At 36.7% G+C, this 14,960-nt stretch overlaps 2 protein-coding genes across 6 annotated transcripts in view; one reads left to right on the top strand and one right to left on the bottom strand.

Moving 5' to 3' along the window:
• LOC133222549 (uncharacterized) overlaps positions 1-14,960 on the top strand; it is a 146,788-nt gene that overhangs the window by 77,006 nt on the left and 54,822 nt on the right. The window lies entirely within an intron of this gene.
• Positions 1-14,960, bottom strand: part of ATAD2B (ATPase family AAA domain containing 2B) — an 82,013-nt gene that overhangs the window by 39,908 nt on the left and 27,145 nt on the right. For all 5 annotated transcript variants that reach the window (XM_061372328.1, XM_061372327.1, XM_061372329.1 and 2 more), the window contains 8 exons: positions 14,187-14,285; positions 12,917-13,028; positions 11,922-12,037; positions 10,976-11,150; positions 10,103-10,191; positions 8,957-9,116; positions 7,933-8,023; positions 2,098-2,409 (listed from right to left, as the gene is read on the bottom strand). In XM_061372328.1, the coding sequence (XP_061228312.1) occupies positions 2,098-2,409; positions 7,933-8,023; positions 8,957-9,116; positions 10,103-10,191; positions 10,976-11,150; positions 11,922-12,037; positions 12,917-13,028; positions 14,187-14,285 (1,154 nt within the window). The remainder of the gene's footprint in view (positions 1-2,097; positions 2,410-7,932; positions 8,024-8,956; positions 9,117-10,102; positions 10,192-10,975; positions 11,151-11,921; positions 12,038-12,916; positions 13,029-14,186; positions 14,286-14,960) is intronic.

The raw sequence follows: 14,960 nt of genomic DNA, 5'->3' as shown, positions 1-14,960 counted from the left end.
AGCCTTCATTTCCTAAAATATATAATTATTTTAAATGGCAGCCCATCTTTTAATCCCAAGCATCAAGCCTCTGTGATATTCTTTTCTTGTATGCCTGACTCACTGGATTTTGAGAAACAGGTATCATTAGTGAACTCAAAAACATGTAGAAAACCAAATTTGCCGAGTGTAAGCACACGAGTAAGCATCTGCTACATACCTGGCTCCAAATTTAAGAAAAACTGAAGCCCTAGTGTGTAATCTACATTTACATTTATAATCATCATACATGAAAGTGGATTTTGCTGCTTCTAACACAGATTAAGCTTATTATTCAATATTTTGGGGGGCTTAAGGGGTTAAGAATAACAATCAAGGTACAGCAGACATGTTAAAAGAAACCTTAGTCCATGTATCTTCAAAACTGACTATCTACAAATATTTTAAAGTAGCCATAGCAGCAGAATTATCTAGTAAAACTACTATTTAAATCAATAAATGCTTCCAAACTCACTTTGTAAGCAGTTACGTAGCAATAAATAGGATTGTAAAGAATGTAACTGAGGAAAATACTCATAACTAGAACTTTACAACAAAGCCAGGGACTCCTAATTCATTCCTTCAACAATAATGACTATCTCTATGTTGGGCATTACCAGCAAGTTAACAGTATATGGAGACTTTAACACCTTAAACAACTTTGGTTATGAGAACCTGATCTGGTCAAGGGAGCCTAATACAACCCAACTGCAGCTGCAAACCAGCTCATTTCCCCCTAGCAACCACTACATGCTCCCAGGCCCTAATCTCATGCCAACTTCAACACTTATTAAAACCTCCAACTATCCCACAGTCAGCAGAAAACTAACCCGACAAAAATACATCATTTTTTTAATGTGTTTTCTGGCTAAAATGGTTTAACAAAGAGCCTGAAGTACTAGAGTAACCGGAAGGGACAGAGCAAAAGCGGACAGCTGGGCTGGAGGAACCGCTGCCCGCACAAGGATCATCTTTAGCTGCCCGGGCTGCAGTCTGAAAGCGTGTTCTGGAGTAAAAATACAAAGAAAGTCATGGCTGTCACAGATTCGGACTATTTTCAAATTAATCACACACAACCACAAGTACTGCTTACACAGCTGGGGGAATAAGGGCGATCCCAGATAAGAACAGTAGAAAATAGTATGTCAGAAAAACGAGGTATCAAAACTAAGATACCTTGTTCAAATTAAACTTCCAAGAAATGACCAGGGTAACTATTAAAGTGTGTCTCAGAGAAGAACTAGGTAAAAAAAAAAAAAAAAACAGAACCTATTGACTCACTGCAGTCAAAACAGTCCATTGCATTCCTTCTTATTCCCTGCTTTCTCACTGCACTCACACTGCTCCCATTGCAGCAGTGTTCTGGCATACATCAGACCCCTTAGTGAGTTGATTTTACTCATTAATTTGTCAAAAAGCTAACGTGACGAAACAGCAGATAGTTCTCCTCTTGCTAAGCCAGCAGAAGCACCTCAGAGGATGAGAAATGAACCTGGACAGGTCAAGGGGAGGGAAGCCTCAGGACTTTCTCCTTAACCAGTCAATGACCATTGCATAGGCTTAGGTATCTCAGCGAACTGCAATCTCATCAACTGTGCTGCAAGCTCCCCACATCACTCCTTTGCAGCCTGCTTGTGCCCCATCCACAAAGGACACGGCACAGATAAGGGACACTCAAAACAGGAACACCCATTCCAGGTCCTAACATACCAACACAGGAGCACCAATTCCAGGTCCTACTACCAACACAACATTACCTTACTACTTAATTTTGTTTTGCCTGAGTATCTCCATTATTTCTTGTACCTAATTTGCAAATTACTTGGGGGTTCTCCTTTTTTCAGGTGGCACTCTTTCCTATAGGATCTTGGTCTATACAGGCCAGTTTATTAAATTCCACAGCAGCTTGGAATCAGCAAAAATAATTCTGAACATCCAAGTGGATTGTATAAACACATTAACACTCTGAATCAAATAAATACACACCACATTTAGAGCTAGCAATACAAGGAAGCCAGCTGAAATATTTCCAAATTCTAACAGCATTTGCAAAAAGCAAGCCCAAACCAAACCACATACCTTCACTTTTGTCACCCTGGCTGAATTCAGCATGAGGAAACACTTTGTGTAAAACCTCAAGAAGGTTAGTGAAGGTACGTTCCAACAGTGGTCTGATCACAGGAGATAACGCATGTCCTGAAGACGTCACGGCACGTTGGGAAGCAGGCACAATATTCTGCATTGCATGATAAAAGTCCTGCGCGCTGAGAACTACTGAAGAAACATCAAGCTGCAGTTTCTGACTGCTCACATAAATCTGGGGATAGCGTCGTCTCAGGGCAATCAAGGCAGCCTCAGTGCAAAGTGCTTTTATGTCAGCTCCGCAGTACCCTAGGGCACACAAAACCAAAAATATCCCCCATGAAATAGCCTTGCTAAAATTTAGCAAAGCTAAAAACAATCAGTAATACTTAATTGTTAATGTCCACAAAGCATCTGCCAAAAGGCATCAGGTCATAATCCAGTGACTGTGTTATGTACCAAGAAATTATGTCCAGGAATATTGAAATATAGTAAGAAATTAATTCCACACTGACGTACGTTTTGATTATATAGCACAATATATAGTGTATTTTCATCCCAGGGTTATTGCTCTGTCATGGCTTTCTTTTTCTTAATATTGTCTAAAGTATGTGTGCAATTTTAACAAGCCAGTCCCCCTCCTCCTTTTCTATTTTAATATCTCTACATGAATATAATTTTTAATAGTAATTTTGTTCTACTGGATGAACATTACCAACTTTAAACTTTTACATACTGAGAAAATGAGCAGTATAAAGAGAAGTGTTTAATGAGTAGAATATGGAAGAGATGACACCTCTTGTTGAAAAAAGCATGCTGTGGACTCTCGGAAGGATGTGAAATTTTACTATCAGGACATTTTTTCAGACTCTTTTTTAGTTTCATAATTTTACTAATATAACCAGAAGACTAGAAAAATGATCAAAAAGCACTAGAATTTTAATTTAGACCGGCTTCATAAATAACTACAGGTGGTTACCTATGATTGCTTCATCATCACTGAAAAACACAGATCTGATAATTATGAAATACTGAGAGACTTAATACCTCTGTGTCTTCTGCAGTACTAATGGCTTGGGATTTTTCCCCAGAGCTAGAAATTAGATTTCAAATTTTTCCATCTCTCTCAGCAAGAGACAATAATATGCCACGGTATTTTGTAGCACCATAGTTCCACCTTTCAAAAAACGTGAAACACCATTCCAGTGGGAAAAGTCTTTTAGAGAATTATAGTCGCTATAGGAAAACATGCTGCAGTGAGGTACTGCCACATAAAAGTTCATGGGTTTGCAGAAAAATGCTTATAGAAACTAATTAATCAATTATTTGGTGAAATTATACTCAGTCAACCTTTTTTTTAACTTTTTTTATCGTCCTCCCTGTCCTACAGCTTTTGCCTTTTCTTCTTCTCTGTATTTTCTTTTTAATCATTTTTCTTCTCTATTATTGTATTGGTCTTCTGGCAGCACAGAGTCCCAAAACTGAACCCTGTCTTGTTTCTCTCTCTACCCTCTGATGTGCTGCTGGTATGCGCACTTTTACAAGATCCATATGGCAACAACAAACAAGGCTGATTCCATACACAGTGTTGAAAAATAAAAAAGGAAGCAATATGTAAGACAATCTTCCATCCCCATCTTTCAGACATAAAAATTTGGAAGATAATAATAAAAGATACCAACTTTTTCAGCTACAAAGGTGACTTACATAAGGTGAGACTTCAAATTCCAGATGAGTTTCTCATGTATACTTGAAAAATACCTTTAAAAAAAAAATCGAACAAAAAAACCCACAAAAAACAACCCCACCAAACAGAAGATCACCATAAATATCAGACTCCTTCTGCAACTTTTGAAATAAGCTTCCCAATCTTATAGTAAGATTAGTAGTGATAATGGTATAAACTTGATGAGCACTCACTGTGACTGCTATATAGAAGTATGTAGCAATTCACAAGTTACCCTGACACGTGACATTTGAAATGCGTTACATCCACTATACTAATCAATAGGAAACTAATTACTTTCAGCAATAAGGTTGTATTTAGCTAACCTCTATCACGAATAATCAAAACCATGAAGGCAAACTCCATCAACCATGTGAACCCATTAAGACAGTAACTACAGGTGCATCAGAAAATCAAAACCAAGGTTTTTTCCCTAATTTCTGATTTGTTCGCATTCCCATTTAAACCGGTCCACTTTTCATCTAACAAGCACAGTAGATTAAACAAAAAATGCTGGGAGCACTAAATCAAAATTTAAATCAAAGATGTGCTAGAGATATAGCACCCTGAATGCCTGTCACCTTAAAAACTAGTTTAGTATCTTCATGACAAAAGATTCACCAGCTCAGGAGCTACATCCTTTTCAATTTTTCTATTAATAAATGCTGTAATATCACCTTCTAACAATCATTTTAATCACCGCTTGTACATCTCCAAAGAATTGCAAAATTAGGAAATAATAGCCTGTAGCCTATTTTAAAAATTAAACTCTCAGGTGATCAGATACACAATTAGTCTCCATTTCTACTTTTTCATTTCTCAGGAGCAATTACATTTGAAGACTAATAATTGGTCTCTCTTTTTGAGGGACTCTCTTGTGCATACTGTACACATCCATTTCAGTGACAGGAAAACTGGAAAAATACCATAGAATATTAAAAAGCATTTTTAGTTCTAAATAGTAAATGCACACTGATGAAGAGGAAGAAAAATGTAGTATTGTCAAAGCAAAATAAAATCTATCATGCCAACTGTAAATAACCTGAACCTATTTTCGCCCAAATTGACACTATAATATAAACACCAAGGTTCAGTGTTTTTCCTTCCATTTTCTGAAGCAGCTCACAAAGGATGCTCAATTTGGCAGGCAAAATGTACTGGCATGCCTTAACTTAGCACAAAACAAGTATTCTTGTCAAGTACCCATTTTGCTCTACCCATAACCACCACACTACACTTAATATTTTGAAGTATTTCAAAGAGTAGGATGGCAAACAAGTGGATTCCTGTATAGGTTTCCAAAGACTGCACTTTGATCACTGCAGTTTTAAAGCCATACTCTTCCACCCCTATAGTGCAGAAATCATGTCTTCTTTAAAACTCTAATATCCACCTCAAAAACCTGCAACAAACTCCTATGAAACTGGGTGATGCTTAGGTGAATAAACTTGACCAATTCTTCAATTTGTCATGCAACTCCCTGCAACTCCTAAAATGGACTGCAGGGAAAGAGAGCTAGCCAACAACTCAGCATGATGATGGAAATGAGAAATAACTGTTTTTTTTTTTTTCTTTTTTTCAAAAGATTGTGAGAAACAAACACTAATGCCAAAACTTCCCCCTACATCATTACAATAGGTTAGGAAAGAAACAAGGTGTCATTTTGCTACAAAATACTCCTGCAGTAGTAAGGACAGAATAGAGTATTTTAACATCTTGAGTGTGATGGTATGCTTCTTTACAATTCTATTTAGCATTATTTAAATAACTTTTACTACACCACTGCAAGATGACAGATGCATCTTTTTGGTTGCTAGTTTGTTTTGTTTCCTATAAGACTGAGTTAACAGGTAGCAGCCTCTCTAACTACAGGAAGTTATCATTCAGAACAATGAAGTGAGCCCAAGAGAGAAGGAAGAATTTTAGAAGTTCAAGGTATCTGGGGCCCATCTCCAATAAGGAGAAAAAAAAGTAATTACTTGTGTTTATTGAAGGTACTAAGACATCAGCATGAGGTCTTCTGAGCAATTCTGTACTCTCCCCAAGCTGCTTCACTTTGTCTCGCACACATTGCAGTCATGCAGCCATTCACTGAAGTGGGTTCTTTAATCCTCACATACATAGAAATCTCCAAAAAGGTATGTGATCCATAACACCTGGGACAAAAATCAACCCTCAGGAAATAACCTATTTTTTACAAGTCCTGGGGCTGTTCCCTTCTAATTTCTTTATAATTACACCCCTGGATGTTAAAAAGTTCCAAGTCGCACATACACCTGCTTCCCCAAAGTCATTTACTTTGGGAATATTTCAGCAGCTTTCTTCATTAGGATCCATACTCTTGTAGTTAAGTGTTGCCAAGTTTGCTGAATCGGAGAGAGGTATAAACCATGCTGTGCAAAAAGCCTGCTGAGTCTAGGCAGCTTTTACTTGGGGAAGGCAGAGTACCGGGTTTTGGTTTTTTTTTCGCAGGGAGGAACTTTTGTAGATTTTTAAAGAAAAGCTGCACAAGAGGAAATCGGAGACCAATATATACTGTATCATATACGATAATTGTGCCAATGAGCCTGATTTGCAATGGCTGCAAAGAATCTGGAAAAGTCTGTTTAAGTAATTAGTTCCTGCAGATTTCACTTATAGAAATGATGAGGCAATCTCATGATGAAGAAGATAAACCAGTCTTACTTTAGCTGGTTTTAAAAGTTCTTGCAATAGTCAGAAGGTTTTAATCTTGGATGTACGGAAACAGTTAAATTCCAAGATACTGAATGGAGACAATCAAGTGCACAGTAGCTGGACAGTAGAAAAAGCAAAGAAAACAGGAAATGGTATTTCTTTTTGCAAGCTGACTTTTCCACAGAACTGACAGGCTTTACTGAGCACAAAGAATGGCTTCCAATCAAACTTACAAACAGCTTTCCCAATGGTCTGAAATTTTAAAATACAAACTTGTGTTCTCAATGCAGAAATATGGTGAATTTTCTAAGACAACTGGGTTTTATCCCACCTATTCCCCTCTCTCCCACTAAGCAGCACCAAGTCCTTGTACAAATCAAGCAGAATTTACACAAAATGGGTTTGGCACATGCTGTCTTATACGCAGCAAAGCTTAAACTGATGTTTGCTGGACAGTTATGTTTTCTCCTCACCAGAAGTTGTGGAGGTCTTTGTGCATCAAAAGCGGAGGGATGTTGCTTCGATGATAGATGTCCCTGTAGATGAAGAGGATAATTCGGATGTACTGTAGATGACTGAATGGGCTGATGTTCTATTTAAAGTTCTTATTTCTCTGATGATGGATTCCAATGCACAGGTATTTGAGACCATCCTGTTTCTAAGAACTTCAGTGCTTGTCCAAGCAGATGACTGACAGAGAATGGATCTTTGCATGACAAATTGTTGAGAAGAGATTGTGGTTTGTGTTTTAGGGTCATTTCCTCTGTTAAATTCACTATAAAAATATATGGGTTTATTTCTGATGAACTTTTAAGCAGCAGGTTTATCTTGAACAACCATCCTCCATTCAGTACAGCAGGTCTTTGGGTGCTCCAAAGATTTATTTAATGTACTCATGGTGTGGTGCTTTTTTCCCACCCCCGCCTATATCTACCTCTGAGGTTGTTCTGTGCTAGCAATCTGGAAAAAAATTCATCCTTAGAAAGGCTCGTTAGTTTGTTGGATTTATGTCAGAGGAGAGCATGCGAGTCAATAAAAACAAAACCAAAAAACCCCACACAAGTACGTCCCTTCCACAAGAGGGTAGAATAAAAACAAGTCTCCCTATCTCTTCTGTAATACATTACTATAATGTGCAGTCTACCTAAAGATTCTGATTCCCACTTAATTTTGAGGGTATGTATCCTGTATGAGGACAGTGATGTTACAAAAAGGAAACATTAACTGTATTTTCAAACAACTACTAGCTACTCAGTTTGTTTTAGTAAGACAGAAGCATTTCTGTTATAGCAAAAAAAGTGTGTTGTTGAAAGTACAGAAGTTTAGAAAGGTAAAAATAATAAACTATCCCAATATATTTAACATATCTTCAAGGTTTTACACAGAAGAGAAAGCATCTATAGTAAAAGTACCAACATTATAACACTCACCAACACATTTTTCAGCCAGTTCCCCTAAGAAAGGATCTGACAATTTGGGGTTCCAATCCCTGGTATGAATTTGTAAAATGTGCTTCCGTGCCTAATTACAAAAAAAAAAAAAAAAAAAAAGAGAGAGAGAGAAAAAAAAGTCCCCAGATTAGCAAGAAAATTCTATGTCATAATATTTTTAGACAAAAGCATTATTTCTTCAGGTGAATGTAAAATTATTTTACCGAATTTTGACATGTTTCTGAGATACATAAAACAGAATTTAGGGCTCAAAAGTCAAGAGCAAGTCTTGTCTCCTTTTTTAATTTTATATACATACAGTAATTGTTTTCAGTATACCAGTTGCACACTTTAATTGCTGTTTAATCAACACTATTATACATGAAATGATCAAACCTCGTGTTCTATGAGGAATTATAATTTTCTAATTTAATTTTTAATTGCTGCACCTATGATTAACAGATTCTACTGACAAATGCCTCACCAACTACTTTACTGCAGAGTAGCACTGTAAATAAACATGAATTCCAAATCTATTTAATTCTAAAATTCTACAGAATCCAAATACACCTATCAATATGCAAAGTAAATTTAAAGTATATATTATGGCTGAGATTACAGAAGTCTAGAAAAAGGAAATGTTCCTGTTGTCTGGCTTTGTGTGTACAACTGTTATGTGCTTAGCAGTCAACATGTCAATACAGCTATTTTCTCTTACCATAACTTCCAAAACTTCAATAGTTAGGGGTCATTATACAAATCCATATAAAACCATAGGTTTTAGATCAGCAATTCAAATTAATGCAAACAATTTAGCTCTCCATTTAGTTTTAACTATATTCTGAAGATTTGAAGTTCAGTACAACTTTATGTATATAATGTGTTTTTACTAAAAATGTCTTCCTAAAATGAAACATTCTTACAAGTAAAAATGCATTTTATTATTTCATAAGCTTGGGTCAGGCATTCAGATGTTTATTATTAAGAAACACTTCTAGTATACATCTCCTCTATAAAGTTTTACCTTTTGATCAGGCAAGTTGAAAAGAAATTCCCTGTCGAAGCGACCAGGTCTCCTGAGTGCAGGATCTATAGAATCCAGTCTGTTTGTAGCACCAATTACAACTATTTCACCTCTATTATCCAGTCCATCCATTAGGGCAAGAAGAGTAGACACTATAGAGCTAGAAGAGAGTTTTGAAAAAAAGAATGCGGAGGGAACACTGCCAGAATTTTTACTTTTTTAACTGCAACATTCAGAGTTTCAAAGAAAAAAAAGTTAAGTTTAAAAAAAAACAACAGCTGCACAACTATTTCAAGTCTCAAAATATGAAGGAAACTTTTAATATCATCTGTATTATACTTAGTATTATGACTCCAGTAGGGATTACACCAAATTTATAAACTTCCTCCTTTAAATGCTTTGGGAAACGTGGGCTCAGGAATCTATTTAATGAACAGAGTATGCATTGTCCTGTTTAGAGCAACTGTAGCAGAAGAAAAATGAATCAAGAAGAAAGATGCATCCAGACAAAGGTTGCCATAACCTGCTGGCTTAAAAATTTCCTTCCTGATGCCCTCATTTGAATGGAGGAAGACATACAGACAAATGCCATGTACAGGATGAAAGACACAAGTGCATTGCCCTAAAAAGCACAGGAACACTGAGACTGAAGGCAGACAGGAAAAATTTCAGCCAGCAGAAAACTGATGTAAAAAACATTTAAAAAAAATGACACAATAGCAACTCAAGATAAATCTGCACACCCAGAAAATGACAGGGCTGTCCAGGTCATTTACAGAGCATTACAATTCATTATTTTAGAGTCAGATTTTTTTCCAACTCTTTTTTATGTTGGACTGGTAACAGACAATCTGTTTACAGGACAAAACCAGCAACCAGAAGAACGGTTGTGGAAATCTTGAAGTTAATAATGTGGCAGAAGGGTAATCTCCACTTCAATTCCATTCCCAGCAAATTACAGTTTGCCTGAAGAACTGAAAAGATGACTTTTGATGCCAGAACAAATCAACAATCTGTCCTTTCTAGTGTAAGTGGGCTTAAGCAAAAGTAAAAGCTTTTCTTGGGAACTGAGTAAAATTACACTTACGAGTTTATCAAGATAATGTAGGATGTAGGAAGATAATGGTAGCATACAAGAAATATTACCTGTGAATCTGATCTTGTCTACTAGAACGGACCGGAGCCAAGCCATCTATTTCATCAAAAAAGATTATAGAGGGTCTCATCAAGTATGCCTGGTATGCAAAACAAAAAAACCAAAATTAACTGTTAATTCGTAATTCACCCATCAACACTGAACAAACACTTTATAACAAAGACACGCTAAACTAACATGCATACTGAGACACCTTTGTTTAAAAGTATCCAGTCTGAAAATAAAACTGAAATTTTCAACCCCAGCACTGTTTCAAAGCAAAGTAAGACTGCATTCTCCTCTGAATAAGCAAGATGGCACCAGTGTATCAGTTTTACTGTGTGTTGGAAAGATTAGAGACAAACGCAGATGCCTTAAACTCAGTTACAGAGAACAGTATCTTATCTGCTTATAACCTGTTTGTTTAGACACCTGTGTATGAAAACTGTACTTCACTGCTTTATGTGTCTCTCTCTTCTGTCCATCACCTTCCAAGCCAAATAAGGACACTAAAATACACACAACTGATGCAATCCTGCATTCTCCTCTATGTAGCATTTATCTTGAACATGCCAGTCAAACTCAAACTCACCAATTATCTTTTTTTCCCCAATTTTTACCCAAACTACTTTGTCTGCTTCATTAACGGACAAATCAAGAGCCTTCTTCCTTACGTTTCAGAGCAAGAAAAACTGCTGCCAGCATTCCTCTATTTTTTCATCTAAATATATAATTCGGACAAATCCTGTCCTATTTATGAAGATTTAGTTATTTAGTTTTAACTGCAAATAATTTTGTCTGTCTAAAACAAAACAAAACAAAAACCAAAAACAAAAACAAACAACATAGAGAGAAATTATGAAAAGTATGTATTTTCTTCTAACCTGATCAAAAAGGAGTCGAAGCTGACGTTCAGATTCACCAACCCACTTACTGAGACAGTCTGCTCCTTTCCTCATAAAGAAAGCCACCTTTTTGTCTCCTTGACTGCATTCATTAGCTAGAGCTCTAGCTACCAAGGTTTTACCTGTTCCAGGAGGACCATAGAATAAACAGCCCCTGAAGATAAATGGATCAACACAGTCACAAACTCATTTTATGTCTCCTGAAAAACTCCAAGTCAAATTTTATAATGAAGACAGGGAGCCTGGAGAAGAAAGACTGAAGTTCTACTATCATTATTAGTGTGTTCAACACAGTTCATAAGATCTAAGATTGTTTTATGCTTCAAATCAGTAAATCTTTGCTCTGTAGAGAACATCAATCAAAAGCAAGTTAAATTTCCAAAGGACTGTTTTACACAAGTCAAATACTTCCTCAAGAATTAAATCTTAGCTAATACTTGAATCAGTGTTTGTTACTTCTTTGGAGAGACTCAAGTCCTTCAAATGACAAAAATATCCCAAAATTTTTAATTTACTTAGATTATGTGTACCCATCTAAATCACATGCCAAGACACCTGATATATATTAAAACCACACTGTAACATTATTGAGATTACTTCTATAGAAGAAACATCAGCATTTAGCTTGATTTAGTAAAATATTTGATGACATAATGGAAGAAAGGCAAGGTACTACTAACAGAACACTCGCGAATTCTTACTTTGACTAAATCACAAAGTTTAACTTCCTACCACGAGAAAAATCAACTAGAATTTTGTAACTGTTCATCCCACTTATTACATTGATAGACAAGTGGGGTAGCAAACATGTAAGTCTATTTGAACTGAAAACACTTCAGGGAGATAATCTCCTATGGGTTTTCAAGAGAAGCATTCTTCAGAACTTAATAAAACGAAATAAAACAATAAAAGTAAACAGACCTACCTTGGTGGCTGAATTTTGAATTTTTCAAATATTTCTGGATAGAGAAGAGGAAACACTACCATTTCCTTAAGTGCAAGGATATGATGGCTCAATCCCCCTATACTATCAAAACGCACCTTAGGAAAAAAAACAAAGCATACAAAGCATGGAGTGAAACACCTTTCCATAAAAGTACCTTTACTTACAGAATTATACAATCATAGAATAGTTAGGGTTGGAAAGGACCTTAAGAACATCTAGTTCCAACCCCCCTGCCATGGGCAGGGACACCTCACACTAAACCATGTCACCCAAGGCTCTGTCCAAACTGGCCTTCAACACTGCCAGGGATGGAGCATTCACAGCTTCCCTGGGCAACCCATTCAGTGCCTCACCACCCTTACAGTAAAGAACTTCCTCCTTATATCTAACCTAAACTTCCCCTGTTTAAGTTTAAACCTGTTAACCCTTGTCCTATCGCTACAGTCCCTAATGAAGAGTCCTTCTTCAAAATCCTTGCAGGCCCCCTTCAGATACTGGAAGGCTGCTATGAGGTCTCCACGCAGCCTTCCCTTCTCCAGGCTGAACAGCCCCAACTTTCTCAGCCTGTCTTTATACGGGAGGTGCTCCAGTCCCTGATCATCCTCATGGCCCTCCTCTGGACTTGCTCCCACAGTTCCATGTCCTTCTTATGTTGAGGACACCAGAACTTTGAGAATAAATTACAAACAACATTGTATTGATCAAGAGGAGTTCCATGAATTCTGAAAGTGTAAAAGAAGTTCTAAAAGCCAGCTCCTGGTTGCCCACATGAGGTTTATTCGGTTTGCAAGATAACTGTGCTAAGGATACATGGACACCTACAGAGACCCAGCCTAAGGCTGAGAAAAGCTTTGGAAGAAGTCAGAAATCAGTATGCTTATTAAAAATTTACTTCAGCTCTAATGAGAGGCTGTGGTGAATTATGGTTATGCATAACTGAGGGAAGGAAAATAAAAAGTTCTAACAAAACCTACCGATTTATCAACAATCATAGGGTCAACATCAGCCAAACTTGCCCCAACTTTCACACGTTCTCGCAGGATTCCACTAGCTAAGTCTTCTGCTCTAAAGTTTAAAGGCAGGCACCTGTTCAACAAAAAATCCACCAAATAAATATTGCTGTTTTGATCATTTTGCTGCAATTGGAAGAATCAAGAGATTAAATGCCCTCCTACCTAAAGATACAACCATCCTGGATTGATAAGGTAATCAAAATTAACCTTTTTATTGTGGCAATTATTCTTGTACATCTGGAAGTTCCTTAAATAAAAAGTTAGCTTTATGCTTCCATACAGGTATTTCAACCTGAAGAACTAGGCTGAATAGACTACTTTGATTAAACACAGAAGAAACAATGTTGACCAAAAGAACAGGACACTGTCCACTGGCAGTGAGGAACTGCGTATGTTCAGTATGGTAAGAAAATGATTACCAGTAGAAGAAAAACAGATTTTTCAAAATATAGCTTATCAGAGTCCAGAGAAGAGAAATATTTCTGGCAGACCAACCACAACTCGCATCCACCTGCACCAGCCTCTTAGTGTATACGAAGAAGCTTTAAGCCCCCAAAACAGATATTGCATCAGGCTAAATACACAGATAAAGGGAGGAAGAAAGGTACCAAGAAGATACAGGTTATACTTGGAACTACACTCAGTTGAACACCACTGGAATTGTTCAGGATGGAAAAGGTATCAGTGCGGCAGACAGGAAAGATGGGAAAAAGATGAGAAAAAGCTTTTTTTTCCCCTGTTCCATTCTCCAACTATTGTACCTGTGGCAGTAAGTAAATTTACTGATATACTTTATAGATCCTCTGCTTTTAGATGACTGGTGAATAAATATAAGGTCAAAACAATACGCATTGAGTATCAATATGTATTGTTAAACAACAGGCAGAGAGAAGAGTAAGAGCTAGTACTGGGAGTACAACTGAACTAAATCAGACCAAAGACCAAGAATAAAAATCTATTTTAACTGACAGAAGTTGTCTTATAATCCAATTGAAGCAAACAGATATTCTTAACTTTCCATCTTTTTATCACTACTGCTAATTACCTACTCATAAGACTACAAATCTATTTTAATATATAACCAGGAATCCTCCTAAACTGCGTCTGCAGGCAATTACAGGCAGAATCAAAAAAAGTCTGCAGAACTGATGAACATTATAGAATAGTTCTACTTGCTTTCTTACGAACAATAAAAATAAAACCCTCTTGAAGACCAAGGATGTTTTGATACCTATTTCTTGCTCTGGCCATGCTTTTGGATTTTCTTCTTTCAAAACGTTCTTCATCTGAAGAGGTTGTATCACTGCTGTGAATGGCATGCTTCTTTCTCCTATTGAAGTGGCAAAATAAACACAAACTCAGTCATTTTTGCAGTAGAATGGAACGTTTTGATTCTTTTATAAAAAAGAAAATTGAAACAGCAACTACAGTACAGTTCAGGCTTAGAATGCACGCAAATGTATTATGTATCAAAATAATCTCAGTGGGGAATAACATCTGATTTCAACATGAACATTACTAAAACAGTAGATCCCCATAAGATATGTGGTCCATTCCACATTATCTCAGCAAGTGTGGCTGGGTATTCAGTCAATAAGCTGCTCAAGTTCATCAGGCAGCAACTGTACTTAGGAAAGCTTCCAACCACATCAGGATATCCTTACTCAGTCTGGTGCTTCCCTCCAAGTAGTCTTTGAAAAATCTCTGTATTTCCTAAAGCACATGGTCTCTTCTTAATTAATTCTGAACAGCAGAACAGTTTTACAAAATACCTGTACTATAGTTTGAACTTCTGCTCTGAATCTAAGTTATTCAAAGGCTGCATAAACAATCACTGATTTTACAACAGTATTTCAGAAAACTGAGTATTTCAGATATATTAAAGAATGTACATTACATCTTCTGTACAAAAAGGTGTTCAGTTTGATATCAGTTTGAAAACAGTCAGCAACTCTTTTCTGTACTTGCAGCACACCTGTTTCCATTCTTTTTATCACAAAGCTTC

Source organism: Neopsephotus bourkii, unplaced genomic scaffold, assembly GCF_033783945.1.
Source record: "Neopsephotus bourkii isolate Nb327-2 ecotype Australia unplaced genomic scaffold, CSIRO-AGI_Nbou_v1 NB_1600, whole genome shotgun sequence".
Taxonomy (NCBI): Eukaryota; Metazoa; Chordata; class Aves; order Psittaciformes; family Psittacidae; genus Neopsephotus; species Neopsephotus bourkii.
This window is presented reverse-complemented; position numbering and strand designations above follow the sequence as displayed.